The 25,509-nt window shown below is 42.9% G+C and overlaps 1 protein-coding gene across 7 annotated transcripts in view; it reads right to left on the reverse strand.

Moving 5' to 3' along the window:
• The window catches only part of NHSL1 (NHS like 1), a 185,630-nt gene that overhangs the window by 65,696 nt on the left and 94,425 nt on the right, over window positions 1-25,509 (reverse strand). Inside the window, exon 1 of one of the 7 annotated variants that reach the window (XM_075087754.1) lies at window positions 10,047-10,263. The exons of the other annotated variants lie outside the window; for them this stretch is intronic. Coding sequence (XP_074943855.1) covers window positions 10,047-10,248 — 202 coding nt within the window. The 5' untranslated portion in view covers window positions 10,249-10,263. Of the gene's footprint in view, window positions 1-10,046; window positions 10,264-25,509 lie in introns of those variants that run through there. 7 annotated transcript variants of the gene reach the window in all.

Consider the following 25,509-nt stretch of genomic DNA (forward strand, 5'->3'; position numbering starts at 1 on the left):
AATTAAACCTAATAGGACATGGTTAGCATCACACACAGGAAAACACTTGCGCTCACCTTCAGCTACTGGACATAAAAGAGCATCTTTTTCTCTGATGCTATTAATTATTTAGCCTAACATTGCTACCACCATCTGCTCGAGGACCTGCTCACGCCTGCCGAACAGCAGCCCACTTTCCCTGGTCTAGCTGTGCCATCATGTTTGTGGCAAACGTCTGGCAAACAAAAGGAGGGCCAGGACGATTAAAAGATGATGTTGAGAACAACCATGAGGGATCATTTAGTTAGGAGAAGTGCCAAACCTGCTTTGGAGATGCTACCCAGCTACAAGTTTAATTAGCCCTCCCTAGAACAGATCACGAAACTGCAGAGAAATGATTTTATGAACCTCTGTTGATGTTTTTCAGCAAGGACAAACATTCTCCACAGCCCCTGTATGTAAAACTTCGCTGTTCTGCAACTCCTTGTCAGAACACCCAAAGAACAGCGGACAAACAAATGACAGCACAGAATGAGGGGAGAAGCAGCTGTCCCATAGTCATCGTAGCTCAGATCGGAAATCAGATGGATAGGGGACGAGACCTTCAGGATGAGACCTTCGGGATGAGCAGCATGCGGCCACTGCCCCCTCGCAGAGCAGGTAACTGAGCGCTCCCATGGAAAAGGCGTCACAGTTGGATAATTTGCCTTTCAACCACCATATTTAGATTTTCTCTCTTCTCCAGAAGCCTAGCCTCCAGCAATACCAGTTCATGCTCAGCTGATGGGTTACAGCCCTCGCTAGTAAACCAGAGAGTTGCCAGCATATTGAAAAAGCGTTTCCAAACAAAAGCCAGGGGCTGCAGCCTGACAGCCTCAAGCAGTGCTTTGGGGAATTCAGCCTTTAAATTAGTAATAGTCAGGCCACAGCCTGCCTGCCGGCACACAGAAGACATGGAGAGGCTGATTAAGTACCCTTCTGCTGTGACTGGAGTAATGGCATCATGGGGTTTCCTATTTATTCTCTTCCAATGACTCCAGGTCAAAACTGGTCAGTTCAGGAGTCAGGCGCTGTTTCTGTAATGGCTGGAATGGCAGGCACCTCTCGCAATCCAAAATTCAAGCTGTGTTTTTCCAATAATGCATCTTCCTCATAATCCAGATCCCACTGCAGTGTATTAGAGCACCAATTGAGATGTAACTGTGATTAGTCCCTTAAAGCATTCTTCTGTTGAAAGAAACCCAAGAAAACAACCCCCCACCCCAATTTCTGCTTTGGCCTAAGAGTGTCACCGTTACTGTTTGGTTTACGTCACATTCTTGGAATATATCGGGTGCAATCTACTTTTCAACTGCTTATTAGTAATTTCTTAGGTATGCCATCCTTGTGCCTCTTTTTGTGCTTTCCAATACAGTCTGAAACATGTATTTTGGTTGGGTTTTTTTCCCACGACATGTTGATTAAAACAAAGGCTACCCCCCCACCCCCCCGGTCCCCTTTTTTTAAAAATAACCAATCTCTCCCAGTCCCAGCTCTTTTGAGACATTTAGGAAATGCAAGCAAAATGCCGTCTGTTGGCAATAAGGTGGGACTAAGCCTTTAATGTTGAAATACTCACTTTAGAAAACCAAAGCAGGCAGATTTAATTGACTGAGAAGATTGAGTTCTCTAAATCATTGCATATTCCAGGTACAGTCCTGCGCTTCCTTTCACGTAATTACACATATTTCCATTTGATCTGCCATTAACTCATTGCTTCCTTTCTAAAAAAGCAATGAGCTGCCCTCAGGTCTTCCTCCTACCAAACCTGCTGCCCCTTCATCGGCTTAAGAATTACAGCAGTGGGCTTTGCTCACCTTCCTAAAGAGGTGCAACGGGGAGGAAATATACTCACAGTAGACCTGGGGTGGCTTTTTTGTCTTGGTTTAGTAAGCTTCCTTTGCATGTATCATATCACTTGTGCCTGCTGCAGGTGCCCACCTGTGGGCCAGTGGCTGCCTGGAGGCAGGAGATGGCCACCCCACAGCCTCGCCGAAGAAGCTGCTCTTAGCGATAATGTTAGTCTGGGGTGACAGGAGAGAAGTCACTGCAGCGTACTCCTAACCCACACAAGCTGCCCAACAGAACTGTCACACATTGTCTGAGAGTGGCTGCTGCCTTCACAGAGCATGAAAGTAAAAGAAAAAAAGAAAAAAAAAGTTGAGGCCAGCTTTCTAAAGCCTCACTTTCAGTGAGAGCATCATGCAACACCCTGCAAGGTAATCTGCTGCTAGATACATGCAGCAGCCAGTCCACTACCGTTTGCTTTCTGCTGTAGGTATTTTACACCAGCTAATCTGCCTGTTGAAAGTTTTTTGTTTTTTACTCTAGGAAGCCCAGTTCTGCTCAAGACTTGCCACTGTTTTCTAAAAAGACTACATGCAGCAGAATTGCATGAAGCACAAAAATCAGCAAGTTTTGTACTCCTTTTGGCTCTTCCAGCCTTGCACCCGTGGCAAGCGACTCCAGGCAGCACGGGTGCATCTATCGGCACAGCAGGCAGACAAAGGCAGACGGCCACGTGCCAGCAAGGCTGCCTTCAGCATATTACCAAACAAATTCAGTACCAGCTTGCTGGTAGCAGTAGGACTTTCACAAATACACAATCATCATGCAAGGTACAGTCCTTTCTACTCAAAACCCTCTCACCTTCAAATACAATAATTTAGCATGGCGAAAAAACCACAAATTCCTTCTAAAAATCAGATTGCATCAGCAAACTCCAGGCACTGCATCATTCTGAGATTTGTCCTCTGAAGATACCACTCTGCCAGTTCATTTTCTCTTTTCCACCACTAAGTAGCCTTCACACCACTCCACTGTCTCCCATATGGTTAACATGAATGCAGCAATAAATATGCAATTAATAAAATGGTGCGATCAACTGCTTTTGTTCCCAGCAGCAGCTGGCCTGCATGTTAGAGCGTAATTAGACAAATTAAGATGTACCGCTTTTGTTTGTGGATGAACTGACAGCATCGCTGATGCTTAAATGTCACTAAGCCTATTGGCATTTGGGATTATTTTAAACATGTCTTTTTTTATTAACACTACAAGGTATCAATAAGCCAGATTTATATGCTGCCAGCTGCAATGCCTGCAAAACGCAAGTTTGCTTTACCTCCAAGACATTTGCACAAGCCAACTGAGTGTTAAGGAGAGAAGTGATGTATTTTACTTAAACTTTCACTGCCCATAAGACAGAGCGAGTGGCTGTGGACGAGGGATAAAAGCAGAGTCAATGTGTAACTGTGTCCAGGCAGAAGTTTGAGAATCTTGGGGGATCAAGCAGCATGCATACTTTTCAATGACTTGTCATTGGATTAGGGCAGGGAAACAAGAGAGGGCTAAAAATCTATTGTAATCTATCAGACTTTTAATACCACTTCCTTTAAAAGGCATTAGTTTGGCCTATGCAGGAGCCATACAGAGGAAAAGGCATTTCAGGGACAGTCCTGAGCTCTTTGGGAGCTGAGAGCACGAGCAAAACCCCCAATGCCCTGGCAGGGCTGGGAGCCAGGGACCACAGCACCAGCTCCAAGCACCAGCAAACCTACATGGCCCAGATCCCACCATGGGCAGGGGAGGGTGGCAGCGATGCTCTGCCAGCCTGGCCCCCCCTGCTCTCCCCACTGGAGCCCCCATCAGAAGCCAGACCCCTTGGCCTGTGCGGGGTCGCCCAGCAGGAGCCCGTGTCCCCTGTACGTCCTTTACCGATCATCCCTCACTGGTGGTAAGCTGCACAGCCCATACTGCTCCTTCTGAGCACAGCACAGAGGTCATAATACCCACCACATACATGGCAATATACTGTTTTAATCATTGCATTACTACCTACCACAGGTTCTGCAAAAGCAGCACAGCAGGTTACCTATATTCAGCTTGGGGCAGCACACACCATATACAAAGCACTGAACATAATACTTGATAAATCAAAGTATTTACAAGGCAACACACCACCGCACCTTTCCAAGGGGTCATTATTGAAACTTCTGGCTTCCCAATAATGTGAGAAAAAACAAGGGAAAGGACACTGTGTGAGGAGGAGTTGGCACAGGAAAAATAAGGGGGTGGCAAGGAAGCCTTTGACGATTTTCACATTTAGTAACAGTTAACAAGAAAAAACAAGTCACCAGGAGGATTTCTGCTGCAGGAGCACTGCAAACGTGCCGAATGCTGCAGGAGCCCTCTACCACCACAGCCCACTACACACAGGCACACAACCTGATTCAGGAGATGGGTGTAAGTCACTGATCTGCAGTCTCCTGAAAAATGGGCTCCGGAAGGGACAATATGCATATCTGTCTTGTTAATCAGAGAACTTGCATCTCTACTCCTCCGGCACAAGACAATGCACTGCAGCTATAAAGCCTGGTTACCTTTTATCACTTCATCTCAAAGTGTTGGCCTGGGGGAGTGCAGGACACAGTAAGAAACATGGCATAGTAAAATGGATTTTGATAACGCTGCCATAATCTGTTTCTGATCACTAGTGTGACTCCATTAGCCAGGTTGATAAAGGCATCCCTTAAAATGCTTGTGCCTTTTCTGTGGAGTTCCACATTCTCCTCACCATTTTTCAGCTGTAATCTGATCTGATTACTCCACTCAAAACCATTTCTTGACTCCACTGCATTAGATAAAGCAACTCCCAGTAAGATCTGGAAACATACCGTACCCACCATCCATAAACCCCACGAGTTTTAATCAAATTAAGCACTGAAGAGCCTATTCAGTCTACCATTAACCACCATCCCCAAACCACAGGCTTTCCGATCTCACCTGTTTCACACGTGGATTTGCACTTACATTGCTCCACCTCCTTAATTACAGCAGATGCTCCCTGCTCCAATTGCTGAGAACACTACACAGAAGATGTCTCTGAACTCTCTATTTTTTCAGGCTCCTCCAGACACACTTGAGCAATGTTAATGAGCTCCATACCAAAACCCCCCCACCTCTTCCTTGTGCTCCTCAGTGCCACACACAGCTTCTCATCTGCTTGCAGGCAGAGAGGAACGCATGAAACATCCACCACCAGCACCTCCTTGCAACAGCGAGTGCAAATTCACACCTAGCAGAGAGCAGCCGTGCTAGCAAAGTGTTTTCTTTCAGCAAGGCAACTCACCAAGGCCTTCATACTCATGTTACTGATTCACTTAAGTGTTTTACAACATCCCAACATTAACCTCTTTTTACCCAGTATATTCCAAGTTCTTTTTTATCCCTCCATTCATCCACAATGCTCTTGCACCTGACTCTCAGAAGGGCTTATGAGCTGTATGGCAACAGCATAGCAGAGAGACCAAAGCTGGACCTCCATGGCCCAGCCAGAAAAGTACAGGCAGGAAGGCTTGTTCTCTATGGCATACACAAAGTGAGCCAAAAATGCAAGACATACAGAAATGCACACCAGAAGAGTTGCTATTTATCCAAGACCTGAAGTAATTTTGTACAAATGGACAAAATCCTCTGCTTTGAAAGATTTCGGTGGCTTGTTTTGGCCAAACGAACAAAACTTCAAGAAAACTCAGCCAGGAGACAAGCCTTCATTAAGAACACTGAGAGAAAAGGAGGGGGGAAATCCGTTTGTTTTTGGGGTTTTTTTTTTTGGGATGCAGTAAAAAATTATATCCAAGTTACTTTTTCTTTTCAAAACAAACCAGTTCCTGGCTTTATCTGACGCAATCCAATATATCAGCTGTTATGGTACGAGCTGGATGCAGCAGATAAAGCTGGGAATGAGGATGGCCAGCCACTTGCATGAGGCTCTGTAAGTAGCTGTCCCAGCTGTTCGCCACCAGAGCCTGAGCCCTTCTGTCACTCAGGGCAGGGAAGGCCACAAAGCCTTGCTCAGTGCTCCGCACAGCCTGGGATTTGCAGAGGAGATGGAAAGTGATTATTCAGTCTTTGTTTCACACTGCTAAATGAGAAGGCAAAGGATGACTCCTCCCAAGTCACAAGGATTCTTTCTTTCTTTTTTTTTTTTAATATATAACATCCTTTAATTGGGAAATCTAAATCTCATCACTATCAGGAAAAAACCTAAGGGAAAAAAATACCATAGCAAGTAGTGAATAATAAAATACCCAACTTGGTTCAGAACATCCTATTCATTTATAAATTGATTTAGTTCTTTCAAATTTTATATGTTTTTCACCAAACACACATCACACAGAAAGGTCTCAGCTTTACAGATGAGACAGTGCTGTTGTCCTTAGAAAGAGTAATGAATGAAAAAGACAACAGCACTCTTTCATGAGCTAGCAGGCAACAAAACACTGAGAAAAAATCCCAATAACTGAAGCTACTGTTTAACAAACATTAAAAGTAATCCGATACTGCCATTGGCTCTCGCCCACATCTGTGAAAGAAGAAAAAACCTCCAAAATCTTTACCAAAACTTTATCATCATAAAAAGCCAACAGATGCCACAGTTCAGCTAGGTTAGCGATAGCATACCACATTTCTCAAATTTGCAAATGTGATAAAATATGAAGCGACAACGGGAACCACAAGAGGCAGGTGATGCTCTAACATGGAGGAGGCAATGGCCTCCCAAGGCAGCAGTTACTGCCAACAGGCTCTAATTCTGCAGGCTTTTAGACCAAACCAAGCCCTTCACCCTTCTGTTAAACCCAGTCAGCGGAGGATGTCGGCTTAACTTTGCTGCAGGAAAACCAACTACCAAACACTCAGCACCACTGGAACTCGTCTGCAATCATAAATGAACTCGTGATGGCGATAGTACCTCCACCACTGTAACACTGTTTTTCTTGCAGGCAGGCAGGCTGCTAAAGGACATATTGCTGAACTCTGGCTGATTTCAATCCCACGTTGTCTATTTACAATCAATCTGGCAGTGAAGAACGGCAGAGGAATGGCATCGCAGATGCTGAAATGAGGCCGAGCTGGTAACACAGAACCTCTACTTCATATTACCACTAATTCAACAATTTTATCAGAACAATTGCTGCAGCTTAAAGACCCCCAAACTTGGTTGTCTCAGCTGCTACACTGCACCACAAATATTTTGAGTATCGAGTATTTTGCAGCAGAGATGCTGTAAGGTGAACAGGAGCTCCAGGGAGCACCGCTGCAGACCATTGAGATCCCCTCAGCGAGGATGCTCCCCCAGCCTGTGAGGAAGTTCAATAATTTGAGTGTATTATGTTTTCAGACAACCCTAACACTACCGGGGGCATTTTCTACGGAGTACACCACCACTGTGAAACCTCTCAAAGCACAGTTCTCATGACGCTCGATAAGGACCCCAAAGGGAGGCCTTTATCAACAGAGATAAAGCTCAGCCAATAATCCCCTGCTGTGCTCTGCAGTTATCACTTGACCCGGTCCCAGAAAGCACTTCCACTCTTAAACACTTTTGTTCCTTAAAATAAACATTAACAGAGTTTAAAAGCAATGTAGCCTCTCCATCTCAAAGAGAAACAGTACCTGTCCAGCAAATAACAGTTTTAACTGGTGGCTTAATTAGGTTGCCATTCTTTTGTTTCTATGGACTGGGAATGAGTAAGAAGGAAAGGGAGCCAGCAGGGCAGAGATGGTGTCGCACGTATACATGCTTGTATTTGCGGTGGGACCACTGCAGAAGCACAAGCGGTTTTCCTGGGAAAAGTCAGGGCAGAAAGCAGGTTAACTGATTTTTCCACTCACCATTCAACATTAAATATTGAAACTTCAACGGTTTGTAATTTGAAAAGAACAAATTAAATGCATGGGGTTGTATAGGCACCAGTGAAACTCAACTTAAAGGAACCAACAATAACCTTGGTCTGAAACATGTGAAAGTGTCTAGTTAGGGGTCAGAAACTGCATTTAGAAGCTTTAGTACATCGCAAGTCAAACAATTCAATTGCTTATATATATTACAAATCAACAAATTTACACACATGCACACAATTTTTAAAATACTAATTAGAATTAAATAGAATTCTTCTCTCTTCATTAGGAATATGTTGAAGCAGCAATACAAAATTAAGGCACCTGGACAGGGAGAGCAGATGCTCCCACTGCCTACACAGGAACTACATCATACCATTCAGACACATGAAAGTTTCCCAGGTTCTTCTTTGCACACCTATTTTACATTAATCAATTCAGAGATCATTAAGTTCTCATCCAAGAAGAAACTGGACAGTGTCTTGAAGCAACTCAGCTATTTAAACGCAAAAAAAAAAAAACAAAAAAAATTCCGTGTTTCAGTTTCCAAACTTTTTAAATGCAAAGATTCAAGATCATCAGCACGTATTTACTCTAATACTGTAGTAACATAAATATTATTTAAAGTACTGCTCTGTTCCCCATTCCTCTGTCTCTACTTGTCTTCCCAAAAGTTTTATAATTTCAATTCAAGTGCATTTTAGAAAGGGGAAGATGGACACCTTTCCCTACAGACAGCACAAAGAGAAAAAGAAGGCAGGCTGCAGGGAGGGAACAGGGATTTCCGAGTGCCCTACCTATGCCGCTCAATCCCATTTTCCACACTCTGGAGAAGCAGGTTTACACAGAGCGGCTGCTCCTGATGCCCTGAGCTTGGCTGCCAGAGCGACAGCTCCGAGGGCACTACAAGAACCAGCTCTGAAAGTCAACGTCACAACTTCATGGGAATGAACTAACCTGTCGCCCAGCAAGAGCCACAAAATTGCTCCCCCCAGGCTGGCTGGGGCACAGAGGGGTCGCCTCCTTCTCCCTGAGAGCATCCCTAGAGCTGCTCCCCAGCACCTCTGGGCAGCCACAGCCTCTTCTGTTTTCCCCAGGTCCTACAATACAGAGGCTGAAAAATTTTACATACAAGAAGCATTTTCATTTTCCCCTGTAAATGAAGCAGAATTGACCCTGTGCTCGAAAATACAAAAATTCAACCAGGGGATTTTTATTTCCCTGCATTTTAAGAAATTGCTTCCTCTTGAAAAAGGCCTGAAACACCCCTGAGGTAAATCACACTCCTCCTGCAGGAGGGGACATGAAACAAAGTTTGCTTAGCACTAGATGGAGAATACTGTAATACAGCAAACAGACATATGCCTAATTTACTCATCAGTGTTAGCATGGTGTGGCTGGCTGGTCATTTTTCAATACCTGGTAATAACTAGGCATTGTCAGGTGATCAGCATGAGACTAATGAGGAAAAGAAAAATCAATACAGTTGCAAATATATTCATGTACTTTTTTTGGTTTTTTTTTTTTTTGAAGGCCTGATGCAAGATAGCCAGCCAGCTGGATTTTGCAGGAAAAGCTTTCTTTGTCTTGTGAAATTTTCCCCCCCAACACCCTTAAACACACTTTTCTGAGTGACCATTCCATGAACAGCTGGGTGCCTTTGCTTAGGTGGTCAGAAAAAAAGGGAAAGCAAGCAATAAGGTAAAAACAAAACAGCTGAACATTACCATTGTCTGTCCTATTCTCTATTTCCCATCTGTATTTGCCAGTGAAACTTGAAACTATACAGATTAAAAAAGGAGAGAATCATCACAATTCAGGAATTCTTTCTTCTCATGTTCAGAGTGAAAATAACCTTAGACCAAAGGTTATTCAAAAGCAGATTTTTTTAAAGTAAGTACTCATCAACTGCATTAAGCATCTTTGAATCTGTTAGACCTTTTTCTTATTTTTTCTGGCCTTTCATCCACTGATTATTTCTATGGCTTTCAATTAGAGCGCCACATCAACAGCTCCACTTATCTAAAATAATCATTTTGCTGGAAAGGAGCATTACTGAACTGAAAGTGAGTGCTCAAGACCTCTCAAACATAGACACATCTAATGCACAAAGACAGCATCATCCTGTGTCAACTTAAGAGTCACACCGGATACAGTATTTACTTTCCTGAAGTGGAAATACATTCCTTTCATAAGAAAATTGTTCTCAACGCCTTCATCCTCCAAAAGAGTAAGAGAAATACAACTATTTTCCTCTCTTATAAATCTGTCTTATTTATTTTCTAAGTAATGACAACACAACACTGAATGACCAAAACAACTAATGAAAAAGAACTGATCTTTCTTACTTGGCCAGAAGGAGTTTTCATCTTTGCTCAGTAACTTTTTCTTGAGGCGCCCGGGCAGCTTGGTGTGAGTGTTTCCCATTTTTCTGGAATACAGCGGGATAAGTTCCTCCTCATCATCATCGTTGCAGCTGGGCTGCCACTTGCTCCTGCCGAGGCACCCGACCATCGAGTCGGCGGGCAGGCAGTGCACATAGGCGATCATTGTGAGATGCTGCTCTCAAGGATGTCCCCGCTGTCCCCAATGGCTAGTTTGGAGCAGAAGGGAGTGGCCTGCTCATAACCCTTGAACAGACGCATTCAAAAGGCTGAGAAGGAAAAGATTTTCTCCTCCTCTGCACTTAGGCAAGCTAAGCTATTTGTTTAATGCTGGGAACTGTTTTGAATAGGATTCTTTCAGCCCTTAAAAAAGGAGGAAAACAAAAAAATCAACCACCTGGATAAGCAGCTCACTGCAGCTGCTGGACGCCCTGCCCCTGCCCTACCGCCAGCCCCCGGCTCACAGCCACGAGCAGGAAAATATGGGCTGTAGAGAGCTGGGAAACCCAGTCACCTGCCACAGATTTCAGACTTCCCCCTTCCTGCTTCCACTCCAGCCTGCTGCTTCTCTTAAGCCTTATCCCCGATTATTCACCACCCTCTGAACAACAGGTACTATGGCCACATGCAGATGGCCATATCCGAGAAGCTCATTTAAAGCTAACTTACTGTAATCGCTGTGACACTGACGGCTAGAGAACCGTAACTTGGCAGGAATCTGCCAAGAACAAGAACATTTACCACCTTCTAGAACGCAAAAGCAGGAAAAATATAAAGACTGAAGAAAAAAAGAACAAACTCATGATCTTAGTAAGGAAACTCCCTTTCAAAGTCAGCAACATAATATTTGTCACCAAAAGAAGGAGGTATCTTCCAGGTTGGAATATAACTGGATTGATGCTGAATATAAAGCACAAGCAGTTACCAGTTTGCATTCAGTTACTACTGCATAAATACATAAATCATCACAATGCCTCTAGAGGGTAGGTGTTATTTAAAGATGAAAACATAGTACTGAAAGGATTTAGTAACCTGCCCACAGAGTGGAAAAGCCAGGATTAGAGTTGAGGTATTCCCAGTTCTTTAGCCTCATCCGCAAGCCATTAGTCCATGGCACCTCTCCCAAATACTGCATTACTAAGCAAGTTTCCATGCTGGTAATCACGTCAACGCTAATCTTGCATCCCCTATACTGTTTTTCTCCAGGATCCAGGAAGTGTGCCCTTCCTGGGCTTTTGTATTGCCTGGAACAGCACAGTCTGATTGGGACAGCAAGAAAAAGAGCACACAAACATGCACCCTGCATAAACTGCTGTCTTCAGCCACTTTAAAAAGTTTGGGTTTTATTTTATATTGTTCAGAGGATTATATGGGATAACATTTGTTCTTAAAAATGGGAAGATATTAAAATCCCAAGTAAGGTACAACAAAGACCAATTCTTTGTCTGCTTCCTTAATTCTTCTTTATACATGCTTTGGTCACAGCCCATCCCGTTCATGAAAGCAGCTGCTCTATATATAGGAGCACAACAGTGTCAGCTATGTATTTATGCATTTTAGAAAAGGCTTTATATACGCTGTTTGGTTGATACTGACAATAAACTTTTGGAGAGAAGGAAACTACTGTTTAACAACAACAACAACAACAACAAAGAAATTAGACCAGGCGCACACCACCTCTTTCTCCCTGACACACAGAGGCATCTCCTGCGGCCCTGGCGCTGCTGCCGCAGCCCAGGAGCAGGGTGTATACACCAATTGCCCGCAGGTACCACACCAGCGCGGCATCAGCATTCAAACATGCAAAACACAGGGCACCACCCAGCATAAACTGTCTGCAACACTGACTCAACAGTGCTGGCAAAGCGTAGAAAGTCAGCAAGAAACTGGCTTTGTTTGGTATTTGGTTTGTTTGTTTGTTTGTTTAACATCCTGTTACTTTGCACAGCAACCTGAGCAAATAATTTAAAATAGTGTTTTATACACAGCTCCTGTAGCCAAATCTCAGCAAACTTGCAAATAGGGGAAAAGAAGTCTTATAAGGAAATGCGTCAGATAACTTTAATAAATAGGGATGAAAAAAGCCCTGCCTGCAGTTTTACGTTTTTAACAACAATTTCAAGTATCTGCAAAAATATGGATGGAATGGGGGAAAATGTGTCAACAGCATGAGCAATAGCTGTTGGCACCACTGGCTCGTCTGTACCTATAGCAGAAACTCACCGGCATAAGCTGAACGCTGGCAACCAGGCATTTGTGGCAACTACAAATCTACAAAGCCAAGTACATTTACTCATCAGACTATGAGAAAGACAAACTGTGATTAAAACTAGCTGAGTTCAACTCACTCATCAACCACACTGATATTCTTGCATCTGCCAGAATAAATGAATGTCTAGACAGTCCTCCTGGGTGGGATGAAGCTCAGAGTGCTCTGTTAGTGAACCAGTTCATAAGGAGGCCCCGTTAACGCCTCCCTAATGGGACAGGATCTCTGTAACCCAATTGTCTAGCCACTGTGCCTGCTGTCTCACCCTTAGGATTCCCTGCGATTGTCAGGGTCTTGGGAAGAGTCACTCTCATAGCTGTGGTGCACCAAACTTCTGAGCACCAACAGGCTCAGAACAGATAGACAGATAGATATCAACAGATAAAAGAGCGCACTGGGCCTTGTATTTATTTTTCCTGTAGACAGGAATGGTATCTTTTATTGGACAACAATACAGCTGGATTTCTGTTACGTTTTTTATTTTAACGACTCAAAATCATGTTATCGAATTATACTTCAAAGGGATATTGGCTGCTGTTTGCATGCCGCCTTTGCATCCCTATGCAATCACGTTACTTGACATAGAAGTTCAGTGTAGATTACACATCAGACCAGTATTGTTAGGTAACACACAGTGCAAACACAGGAGCAAGAAGACAGGGTACATAGACAAAATTCAGTGTTCAGCAGACTCAGACGTTCCCAAACACTTAACATGATGACACAGGATAACATATTGGCCTGGAGCCCCCATGACATTTACCATGCACTTCTCTAGACTACAGACATACTCAATTAGCCACGTTTCCAATGCGTGCTCACGAAGTAAGGCTGATGCACAATAATGGGATCAAGGCTGAAATCCAGTTTAACAAGTATATTTACCACATGGTAGGCATTAACATCCCCACAAATTTTTTACTTTAAGAATAAATCTGTTCTTTCCTGAAGCCTGGAAGACCTTGATAACATATACAATAAAAGATTTAGTGATGTTTATGGTCTCAGCTACTAGCAAATGCAAAACCATGAAGAGTTAGGAGGGGGATGCACCATCTCATGTGAGAAAGACATCCGTGTATATCGTCTCTTCCGCTCCTAGCCTCCCCCAAAAATCCTACAAAAGGAAACTATTTTGTACTGTGAGTATATGGAGCAACAATCTCTGCAAGTTTGACAAAGTCAAAATTTCACCCAAAATTTTAACGCAAAACTTCTGATTAAACTTCAGTTATTGTATGGCAGCCACAGCGCTGTTTTATCTTTTCAAATACACAAAAATGAGGCTGTTTATTTTTTTCAGGCTTGGGCTATCATTTATATTAAGATTTCCCCCAAATAACATTTTATTTCCTCTATTATTCTTTTTCATGCCTTTTAAAAATTGAACATTAGTAATGCAAGTATGAATGTTCTGAGCAGGCTGTTATACATGCATATTCATCTTTATCAGCGTATTTCATTTTTGCTAAACCACCTCTTTACAGACAGACTCTGTTAGGGAGATCTTGAATAATTAGGGAGAAAATCTATTACGTTATACTGGAAACAACAATTGGTCTAAAGAAAAAAGATTGTTAAGTTTGACAGACTCGCAAAACTGTGACTAACTCAGGGATTACAGAGACAAAATAAAAAAAAAAAAGCAAAGCCCTTTTACTAGACAAGCATATATGCTCCTGAGCTCTGAGAACAGCAATGATACTGATGACTTATTACACACAGGAGTTTAAAAAGCATACAGGATATACCTAATGCAACTCGGGGGATTTGGAATCACAAAGTATGGTCACGTTAGTCCTACCCTGGTATTAAGATAATCTTTAGAAATATGCTATATAAGAAATTGTACCATCAGTCTCTATATACAGTTTGTAGATTCTATGGATAGAAGGAAAATGGTATTACGCACTATGTAGTGAAATAACAGCACTTTTGTGAGCACCACGTACAACAAAACCATCAAAAGAAGTAATTTCTGACACAAGCCCAACAGCCATATTGGAAATTAAAGAGAGCTTGTAGAAAACCACAGGGATCAACTTTGCCCTAATTAGACAACGATTCTATTTTTAGCAGTGATGGGTTGAGGTATTCAGGGCTTTTTAGCTCATCGGCTGGAGGTTTTAAATTGTACTTAAACAGGTATTTTTAAAACAAACAAGAAAAAAATTATTTATATATTAAACGTATTTCATCAGAGCCATATAGCATTAACTAAGCCTTAAAATAATACTCTCAGAAATATCCTCCATTTACAGATGGACAACTTGCGACACAGCAAGAACAAGGACATGCCCGTTGCAGCGGAACATCCCAGCATCCTTGAGAGCTGGCACAGGATATCCTGCTCTCCTGGCCTGTGCATGTACCTTCCCTCTGTTCTGTGCATTAATTTAGCATATCTGAAGTCTTAACTCATGTTCCTCAAACACATACTGCAGACAAAAGCTAGAGAATTTCAAAACAAAAGAGGAAAAAACCCCTTGAGGTACTGTAATTTGCTGTTTAACTGAATATGAATATCTCTAACAGGAAGTGAGCAGGAGGTATCAGCTTTACAGGGTTTAAAGCAAGCCCAACATTTGACAAGCTCATACAATACCAACAGACACCAGGGCGCAAGGGAGATGAAAGGGACCCGGGCGGGGCGGCAGGCACCGCTGCCAGGATGCACACAAAGCTTGATGATGCTTCAGAAAGCTTCACATGGCCATATTCATGTTCTCCAGCAGTAGATCTATCCTCTACTACTTTCATGGATGTATTTTTATCATATGCTTGCAATCACATAGCAACTCTCAAGCTTTTAACTTTTTTTTAAAAGGACATAAGTAATAAGGCATGTGCGGCTTAAAGAGCTCAACAAGCACGACAGCTAAAAGCAGTCCCAGCAATCAAATATGCTTTGTAAAAAGCTACACCAAGTGTTGCTGGCAATTGTGTGCCTAACAAACCGGATGCAAACTCCTGCATGCTGGGGCATTTGGCTAATTTAATTCCTAGTACCTGAAGAGCCAGGCCTAGATTCAAAGCATAATCCTTAGGCAAACCTCAGCCCTCTGCAGGGACTCTGAATCCGCAAACCATTCAATACAGCAGGAACTGATAAAACACAACAGAAAACAACAACAACAAAAATAAAAACAGAAACAAACTAAAAGGATTGTGGGGAATCAATGCCTTGGCAGAAAGAAAAAAAAAAAAAATCTTTACAAACCCTCCTGATGTGTAAGTTTCTTGCTTTCTGGCGGTCTCCAGCAACTATAGCCCTACTAGCAAAACAGCATCTCTAGTTTCAAATTCGCTGCAAGCTCAGAATTAACACCCTTCCCATTAAAACCTCGCAGAGGTTGCTGTGCATACTTTTGGTATCTTCATTTCCATCACCAGCCTTTTTGTGTCTCTTCATATACAAATCCGTCATGCTGGCAGTGGGGGAAGTGTCTTTTCTTACTAACTGGAACAACCTCCCTGTATCTCCCTGCTGCATCAACTCTGAACATACTCATTACCCTCTCTTTTATACTTTAATTTTTCCTTTGCTGTTATATAATACCCCTCTGTAATTATTTTTAATCCAATAAGTATTTTGATACACAGCACATACATAAGACACCAGAGAAAAAAACCACACTTTGCTTTACATTACTGGCAGTCCCTGGGCACTTAAAAATACACTTCTGTGTTCTAATTATTCATCTTTACTTTCAATTAGGAAGCCTTCTTAAGAGCAGCAAACAATGTCATATGTTTGATATTAACTCTTGATCAGTGCTTTGCAATATTTAAATGAAAAAGCAAATAAAGCCAGCTGTATAAGCAGCAGGTAACTCAGAAAAGCCATTCTATGCCTTTCCATTTTAGCTCTGTTGCCATACAAAAAGAAAGATAAAGTATTTTGGTTGGAGCATTCTGTGAACCAGACCACGTTCAGGAAGGGGGTGACACACATTTGGGACAGAAGACAGAGCTGTTAGCAAGACGGAAGCAATTAGATATTACTGCTGGTGGTTGAAACAGAAGCTATTCTTGCAGCCTTACTCCAGGGGTTGGGTCCCGCACATCTGCTGATCCTTCTGAAAACACTGAGCAAAAGATGACGCTGTCAAAAGCTGGGGGAGAAGGCAGCTTGCAGTCTGGAACCACAATGGATGGCAGCACCGGTAATGCTGGTACACCCACCCACTCTGTGAGCGAAGGAGTCGCTTTTCTACCAGCTTATTTTACAACTCATTAAATGGCAATTCAGACAGAGTAGGGTAGGATTACCTGTTTCAGGTCTGCTCATTAAACTCATTACCATGGTAACAGGAAGAGAAAGAAGTCCTCTCTGCACTCCTATTTTCTCTCACAATTCCTTTAAAGATTTAAAAGTCTGAAGAGGGAAGCACCTTTCCCACACAGAGCAGCAGCGACCTCCCTGCCACCCAAGCAGCTCACTGGCGGAGTCCACATACAGAGGGACTTTCAACACAAAAACCAGAGCAACTTACACTACTTGACAAAAGCCACCATCAAAAAGCAGCCTTCAGTCTGAAGGCTACAGCATCCTAGCCCTCCTCCTCCCAGAGGAGATGCTCTGCTGAGGCTGCCTTCTGCTCATGTACACCATCACTGCTGTCAAAAATGCAGTGCCACCTCCTGGACACACACGTTCCCAGGAAGGCCTGCTTTGGCCAGGTGCGTAATGGAGAGCCAGGAGGCTCTCAAGATTAATACAACAAAAATTATTAAAAGAATTCAAATCTGTATCAACAGGGTTCATTATTTGTAGTTTTGTCTTCACATGGTCAGAGTGCTTTGATGAGTGCCCTATAAAGAACTGCTTTTAAGCTACATGTAGGAAAGAAAAAAAATGAAACTCAGTTTTACTAGCAGAGTGCTGCTTCAACATATAGAAAAAAAAACCCAACAAACTTGAGATGTCAAAAGATGAGATCTCTTGCTCACCCATTTTAGGCAGAAACCGCTAGTTAATACCCACCCCTGCAAGGTCAAGGCTTTTCATGCTGTAGGGCACAACATTCAACACTGAAGAGCATCAGTCAGCTGCTGCTGGGCAGAGACATTTGTTCACTCTTTTTCAGACCACAGAGCAGCAGCTAGTACGTTAGATATAAATACATTACAATAGATTGCAACAATATTAAAACATCCATGAAGGAGCAAGAATGGCAAACCTAACTGTCATAAAAATGAGAAATTCAATGGTTGTGTTTTTCACTTTGTAGCCGGAAAGGGCCTTGCTGCATATTGGCACACATTTTAGCCACACATTAGTTCAACTCAGGGATGCTCCTTTTGGCACGACGCTGGCCACCTCCACATCCCGTGCTGCTGGTTTGCATCACACAAGGTGTGATGCAGAAGGTGCAAGGACCTCACAGCTACTCCACACTACAGATCCCTCTCTCTTCTGTCATGCTACTTGCCAGCGTAGACATAGCTTCTCACAATCACTGCTGTATGCTTAAGGTAAGGTAGTTTTATTATTTTTAAATGCACAACCAATGAAAAGAGTAACCTTGTCACACACTTCCGTCAGCAGCCTAAGGAAAGGTTATACCTCAAAGAGAAGTACACTAAAAGAACTAAAACAATACTTTGTATCAAATGTCATCACATTAACCTGGAATGGTTCAGTACAAAATTTTTCATCAGAAGTGACACATTTACTTGAAGATCTTATTTATGCAAGATAAGTCAGTTAGCACTAGCTTCTTAGGAATTATGGCTAAATTCAGCCCACCTACTTTCCTACAGGTCACACAAAGGCTTTCTAAAAAGAGTAAGTAAACTCTTGGATTTACAGATCGCAGCAGAGGAATGCATCAAATTCCATCAGAAAAAGTAATGACAAAAATATGCACCCATTGCCCTAGAAAAGGTTATGCTAATGAGGAGGAGTACAAAGTAGCGGTATTTCAACCCAAAACAAAGTCACACCCCTAGGAAGAATGCTCTGCTTGAGTACCAGATCAATAATATAACCATATGATGTGTAAACTTTTTAGTATAAATTATATAGTCTCAATTTTTACAGAAAATCCGCATTGTTTTGTCACTTTTGCACATCTAACAACAAACAGAGCTCAGAGGGTCGTTGATCAACGGGGCAGAGTCTGGTTGGAGGCCTGTAACTAGCGGTGCTCCCCAGGGGTCTGTGCTGGGTCCAGCCCTGTTCAATGTATTCATCAGTGACCTGGACGAAAGGACGGAGCATAACCTCAGCAAGTCTGCTGATGATACCAAGCTGGGAGGAGTGGCTGATACACCAGAAGGCTGTGCTGCCATCCAGCGAGACCTGGACAGGCTGGAATGCTGGGCCGAGGGGACCCTCATGAAATTCAACAAGAGCAAATGTAAGGTCCTGCACCTGAGGAGGAACAACCCCAGGCACCAGTACAGGTTGCTGGCAAGCGGCTCTGCTGAGAAGGACCTGGGAGGCAAGTGACCCTGAGCCATCACTGTGCCCTTGTGGCCAGGAAGGCCAACAGTATCCCAGGCTGCATTAAAAGGAGTGTGGCCAGCAGATCGACAGAGGTTATCCTCCCCCTCTACTCTGCCCTAGTGAGACCACATTTGGAGTACTCTGTCCAGTTTTGGGCCCCCATTTTAAGAAGGACAAGGAACTGCTTGAGCAAGTCCAGCAGAGAGCTACCAAGATGATCAGGGGGCTGGAGCATCTCCCTTATGAGGAAAGGCTGAGAGACCTGGATTTGTTCAGCCTGGAGAAGAGAAGACTGAGGGGGGATCTTGCCAATACTCATAAATATCTGAAGGGCAGGTGTCAAGAACATGGGGCCGGACTATTTTCAGCGGTGCCCAACGACAGGACAAGGGGCAATGGGCGTAAGGTGGAACACAGGAAGTTCCAGTTAAATATGAGAAAAAACTTCTTTACTCTGAGGGTGACAGAGCAGTGGCACAGGCTGCCCAGGGAGGTTGTGGAGTCTCCTTCCCTGGAGACATTCAGAACCCACCTGGACATGGTCCTGTGCCCCCTGCTCTGGGTGTGCCTGCTCAAGCAGGGGGTTGGACAAGATGATCTCCAGAGGTGCCTTCCAACCCCCATAAAATAAACAAACACAAACCTATACCTTTCTGGAATGCTTTTTCAGGCAGAATACAAAGCTAATTAAGTCAGCTGTTCTTACGGTATCTGATTTTCCAACAAAATTATTAAATGCAGATGCTATAGCTGCTACACACCCTACCAGTACCCTTCTTTCTTGGTATCTGGAGTTACTGCTCTGTAAAAATACAAGGCAAATGAGCGAGCTTCACAAAATCAACTGGAAACCATTGGTACATATACAGAAGCAATCATCTGTATACATGCCACAGTAAGCACACAAATTATTAGATCTAGCTGATTATGGGTTTCATTTTTAGTCTGTTCACTAACAAAAAAAGAAAATAATTATTCATGAATTTCCAAGCAATAGTCTCGAAAATAAGTGTCCTTTCTGATTACCCTCCCCTACATGCGTCAGAGAAGGATCTCCTCTGCAACAACCCTGACCAAGCAATGCAAAATGCCTTGGTTATGACAAGGCCCATATCAAAGCCATAAAACAGGACATGGAAAATTTATATAATTCTTCAAATCTATGCTCTGTTAATTTCAGAATTACATTTTCTGAAATTCTGTATTTTGACAGCATACATTCCTCCTCAAGCTACTGGATTGAGATAAGCTCGAAGCTGAACAGATCATTATAAACTTTTTGTTCTTGAAGAGTCACTCAGCCTTTGCATGTATTTCTGCATTACACTTTTTTAAAAGAAAAATGACAGTAAATTCACACAAATTAGGATGGTAGTTCAAGAACAGGTTTCAACATTTTAGCAGAAAAGTAAAATCATTTTTAACTGATTTGAAAGCAATCCTTCAAAAAGAGAGACAATAAGTAATCAGAGCAACCTCTGCACAGGACAGCAACACGAGAAACCCGTCAGAAATTTCTTCAGATGGAGCTACAAGCTGTTTGAGACAACAGGGTGGGACATCTCTCACCAGGGCAGTCTGCTGGACAGCCACTAGGCCAGGGGCACTGCCCTTGCCAGTCATGCTGCTCCAGAGCACACAATGGCCCATAGCAAAACACAGGGACACACTGAAGGTCGAGAAAAATAAGGCTTTGAATAGAACCAAAAACTGTCTTCCAAACACCTATTAGGCATGAAAAACAGCTTTTGATTTTTCCTATTCTTAAATATATTCTTGGCCTCAATCAGGCCAAGGAGTGCTGTTGCCATCTCAAGCCTCGCCACAGCTGCAGAGGGGAAGAGAGCTGAGTAAGGCATAACTCCATGTCATGGGGAAAGTGTTCTTCTAAAACCTTCAGAAGGTAACAAAGGGACAACTTGACAGCTTTCGTTTACCTTTTTAGTTCACTTTTCCAAAAAGGAAAGGTGAGCAAAAGTGACCTTGATCCTCATAAATTTCTCAAAACATAGCTGTGTAACAGGCAGGAGAAAGAACGTATTTAATTTTTTTTAATTCTAATTAAGGTACTAAGCACGTATTTCTTCTCCTATTTGACAGCCACTTTTACTCCAGCACTCTGCCTCTAAGGAGAAGAGTTTAACACCAAACCTTGCACCTTTATTCCTCAAGAAGGACTCAGTGTTCCCACTATCTGCTGTTTTCCTGCATGGTTTGCATGCAGAAGGGCACCCATCCACAGGGTGCTGCACAAGTGATGGCTCCCAGTTGCCAGCAACTACAAAAACCTCATTGTGATCTTGAATTCATCTGAGGTATGAAACTGGGACAAAAAGCAAACCTGACCGACTAAAGAGGAATGCATTTGTGCATTCAGATGGTGGAAAGCTTTTCTCCTATTTATTTAACACAAACCTCCCTGTAAATTAGGCCTTCAGGCAAAAGCATCCAACTGGTTGACCTTAATAATCAAGGGAGGAAAAACCTGGGGTTTCCTCATTACTTAAGCATCTTGCTTATTTATCCCACACAAGCATGTTAAAGATGCAGCAATTCTCTTAAGGCTAAAAGACACACAAAATAATCCAAGACTTTGTGACCAAGGTGCAGAAAGTCCATTCCCCTCCTAAAAAGCAGGATCTGCCATTGCTGAAGATGGCTTTGTCTTCACTATAGGATGTGGCTAAAATTCCCATTTTACCTTTGTTTCAGCAACTATTGCTGGGTTTAAACTAAAATGGGGATGGATTAAAAATCAGAAATGGAAAGGGGCCAGGATGCTGTGCTGCAAAGAGCAGATTTCAAACAGGTCTCTGCATTAGGAGGATTTGCGGGCCAAGAAAGACCTTATAACCAAGCAGCCTACAGTGAGGCATGGCAGTATGTCACTACGTATGTAATGACAGTACATCACAGGAAAAAAAACAAGAGAAAACTGAAGGGTGTCAGCAAGATCCAAAGCCCTTGTGAGAGCAGGAAATCTGTAAGAAAAAGCCTCTAAGGAGAGCGGTGCACACCCAGCACTAGAAGAGGACAGGAAGAGCCCAGAAGTCCCAACCAGGCTGAGCTTGTGGGGAGATTCCCACCTCAGCAGTACCTGTTGCTCAGTCTAAAGGGAAGGATGGGCTGAGCAGGGCACACCCGCGAGCCAGCCTGATGCTGCGAGCAGAACAGAATAAAGAGAAACTTCAGAAGCTGCAATTACATATTTAAAGGAATAATTCTTCCTGGTCTTCACAGGAGGACCAACAGAAGCACTTAAACATGGGATGGCTACAACAGATGCCTGGTACAAATGCAATCCTGCCCCCAAGCCTCCATATAGCCTAGTGGCCCTCTGTCACAGACTTCCCTTACCAGCTCCAGAAATTCTGACTTAAAACTGTCCCCAAGCTTATCAAGAACCATCTTAAAAACACTTCTTTGTCCACATTATCCTGTTTGGAAGTCTGTTCCACAACTTCCCTCCTCGGATGGTTTGGGACCTTTTAATGTCTGACTTCAATTACTTCAGAATGCACTCTCAACCATTCATCTTGTGCCAATACTCTCCTTGGACTTCAACAGGTTTCCTCCCTCCTTGTGGGGTATTTACCTCCCAGGCTACTGGCTAGACTAAATAGGCCATGCTTTTGTAATCCCTCTGCATATGACCAGCAATTAAGTTTAAAATACTTTAAAGTCTGAAGGTCTGGATAAGTTACACAAGAGCTTCAAATGCCAAAAACATTTTCTGAATTTTTTTCAAATATAGCTAGAAAAAAGTGGGATGCCCTAGAGGACTGCAAGTCAGACAACACTGCAATAGTATTAAAAAGAGATGCCTGAGGTAATTATAGACTGTTTTGCCAGCCGTTAACCACAGGCAAGATCACAGCTGTGACAGGACTCTGAATGAAAGAATTAATAACATTTCCACCTCTTAATACCAGGCAGTGTGCTTTCACATGGAATGGGTCTCCCACTTGACAAAGGTTTATGGCCTTTCCCCAGAAGTAACAGCAGCCTTCTGCACAAATGCCATTGGGGGGGGGGAAGCCAACGTAGAAGAGTGACAAGCATAGACAGTACAAATCTGGTAATGCAATACTTAAACAATGTGAAATCATTACGACGCTTAAACCACTGAAAAATGTATGAAGATATTTATAGGTTCCAAGTATGGGCATGCTGTTTCAAAGACCACTTCAACATTAAATTCTTTCAATGCTTATGAATCCAATCAGCTGTGCACACCACTTTTTACACCTAATAATCTCTAGCCTGCATGCTTTTACTGTTTAAAATTACATGTTGGCTTCTTGCTGCAATTTGACAGAAATTCACTGCCCTCTGCTACTGCTTCACACAGGGATCACCATCTGCATTGTACTTGCAGCCCTCCGGATGATGGAGGGTATTCATAGATATTGTTTAAAAGTGAACATTAGCAGGTCAAGAAAAATGGCAGATTATCTTTCTACCCATCATTCATTTACCAACAGGTCCTGTTCTGGATTGCAGTGCTGCGTGATTTGTGCAAATGGCTCCTGTTGTAGCCTGCAGTAAAGAACTAGACATGGAGCACAAAGGCAGAGTGTGAATTAAATACTCACATGACAGTAAAAATAGAGTCTAAGGAAAAGCCTTGATTATACAGTTGTGACAGTGAACAAACCAATTTTCATAGAGTCCTGAACACCACCTGGAATAAACTAATGGACTACAAGCATCAAGTATTTTTGTGTGTATTTGTAACTGCAGTGTGTTTGAAAAGCTCAAGCTGCATTCAAGTACTGAAAGCTAGGCACATACAGGAGTCTATCCTGACCACCACATTCCAAATCATCAGCTAAAGATTTACTGAAGGAGAGGTTCAATACTAACTGATTTCACAGTTAAATCTATATGACTTGCCTTGTCACCACACCACTTCAGAATGAAAGCCCCACGTGCCCTGGGAAAGGCTGGCGTACCAGCCGGCACAGATTTTTATCTAATGCCTGTTTATGTTCACCCTGCTTCACCCACTGCCACTGGCCTTCGTAAAAATTTAACGGAAAAAATAGGCGCCCACACCCTGTTCTATGACCAAAAAAAGCAAAGCAAAACCACAGCAAACAATAGGCATTCATTCTGCAGGTTCTGTGCCCGTGCCATTTGGTGGTCTCCTCACAGGCAGTCAAATGAAACAGCTCCAAGGAGTGGAACAACATGCTTACACAATGTGGTGAACAAATGTATTTACGGGCAATCTCTGAACTGCAGAAACAAGAGCTGGGGTACGCCAGTCTCGCCCGATGGGTCAGCCCGGCAGAAGTACTCTTGGAGGCTTCCATTTGCTGCCTCTGCTGCAAACACAGCCAAGAAACGAGTGGGGTAGGCAGTGCAGGCACGGCCGCAGCTCAGCCCCCTAGGTACTCTGCTGCCCTTGGAAATTCACTTTGCTTTTACATACACTGCGCCCTTCCAATGTATTTTGATTGTAAATTCACCCAAGCAGAACCAGTGTTTTACTTGGTGCTCAAGTACAACGTAACGCAACCGGACTATGGCTGTAGGCGGAGCAGTTGAATGATACTTAAGAGAAAAAAAGTAGAAGTACATGGGGATCTTCAATATTTCTGAGCACCTGCCTAACGTCGGCAAGAATGTTATTATCCAGACCTATAATCTTGCTTTTTTTATGTTCGATTTCATTCCGTACTTCCAGGCGCAGTTAGAAGTGATTCCCCTTCACCACTGCCTGACAGAGAGAGGCCAGTCCCGTGCCAGATCTTTAAGCAGTCTTAAACACTAAAATCTCTTTTGTAATTAAGTAAAAACTGTTTTTTTTCCATAGCACATGAATACACTGTGTTTGACAGAGCTCTCCGTGGCCCTCCTGGCATGATTCACACAGGTGTAACTGTGAACACTTCCATTCACATTCAGCCGACAGAGCAAGCGGCAGACCCCAGCTGCATCCGAGATGAAGCAGGCAGCCATTCATTTGAGTGGGGATAGGAAAATTGGTGGTGGAGGGGGGCGGGGAAGAGAGACTGGAAAAAGCACAGCAGAAAGAGTAACTCCATAAGATATAGGAGATATGAAGAAAAATAGCAGAGCTCTTCTTTCAGAAGTAGATTATTTTTTTTTTAGCTCAAAGTCATATGCTTGACACTTCATTCTCGTTTGCTTGTACTAATTCTGCATTTGCTCAAGGTGCTTTTACATTTTGAAGAACTGCAGATAAGAAATGTCCTCAAAGTTACTCACCCTATTAAAATAATGCAGATGATATAAAAAACAACCACAAAAAGAATGGGTCCGACTCAAGAGTCCCATTGTGATTACACACAACTCTAAGACAGAAACAAAAAAATTGAAAGAAAGTCAGAGGAAGAAATGCCACACAATTAATCTTAGACTTAAACTGAACTCTCAAATTCTGCCAGGTATCTTCACTTTGAGAGATTCCTTCATTTAAGTTACTACATGTCCTCTTCCTTAATTTTGGCCTGCTGTTATACACACAAAAAAGTATAACTTTAAATAGAAGGTGCGGGGGGGGGGGGGGGGGGCGGAGAAACTTGTACAAATTTTTGCTTGCCTAGTTCAACTTGGAAAATGCATTTGTTTAAAGACATCAGAGAAAATCTGGTTCTGATTTCAAACATCGGATATTTTATGAGAACATTGCCAAGAAAGGAATCCAAGGAATGTCCTTACGCACACAGAACACA

This window comes from Phalacrocorax aristotelis, chromosome 3, assembly GCF_949628215.1.
Source record: "Phalacrocorax aristotelis chromosome 3, bGulAri2.1, whole genome shotgun sequence".
NCBI lineage: Eukaryota > Metazoa > Chordata > Aves > Suliformes > Phalacrocoracidae > Phalacrocorax > Phalacrocorax aristotelis.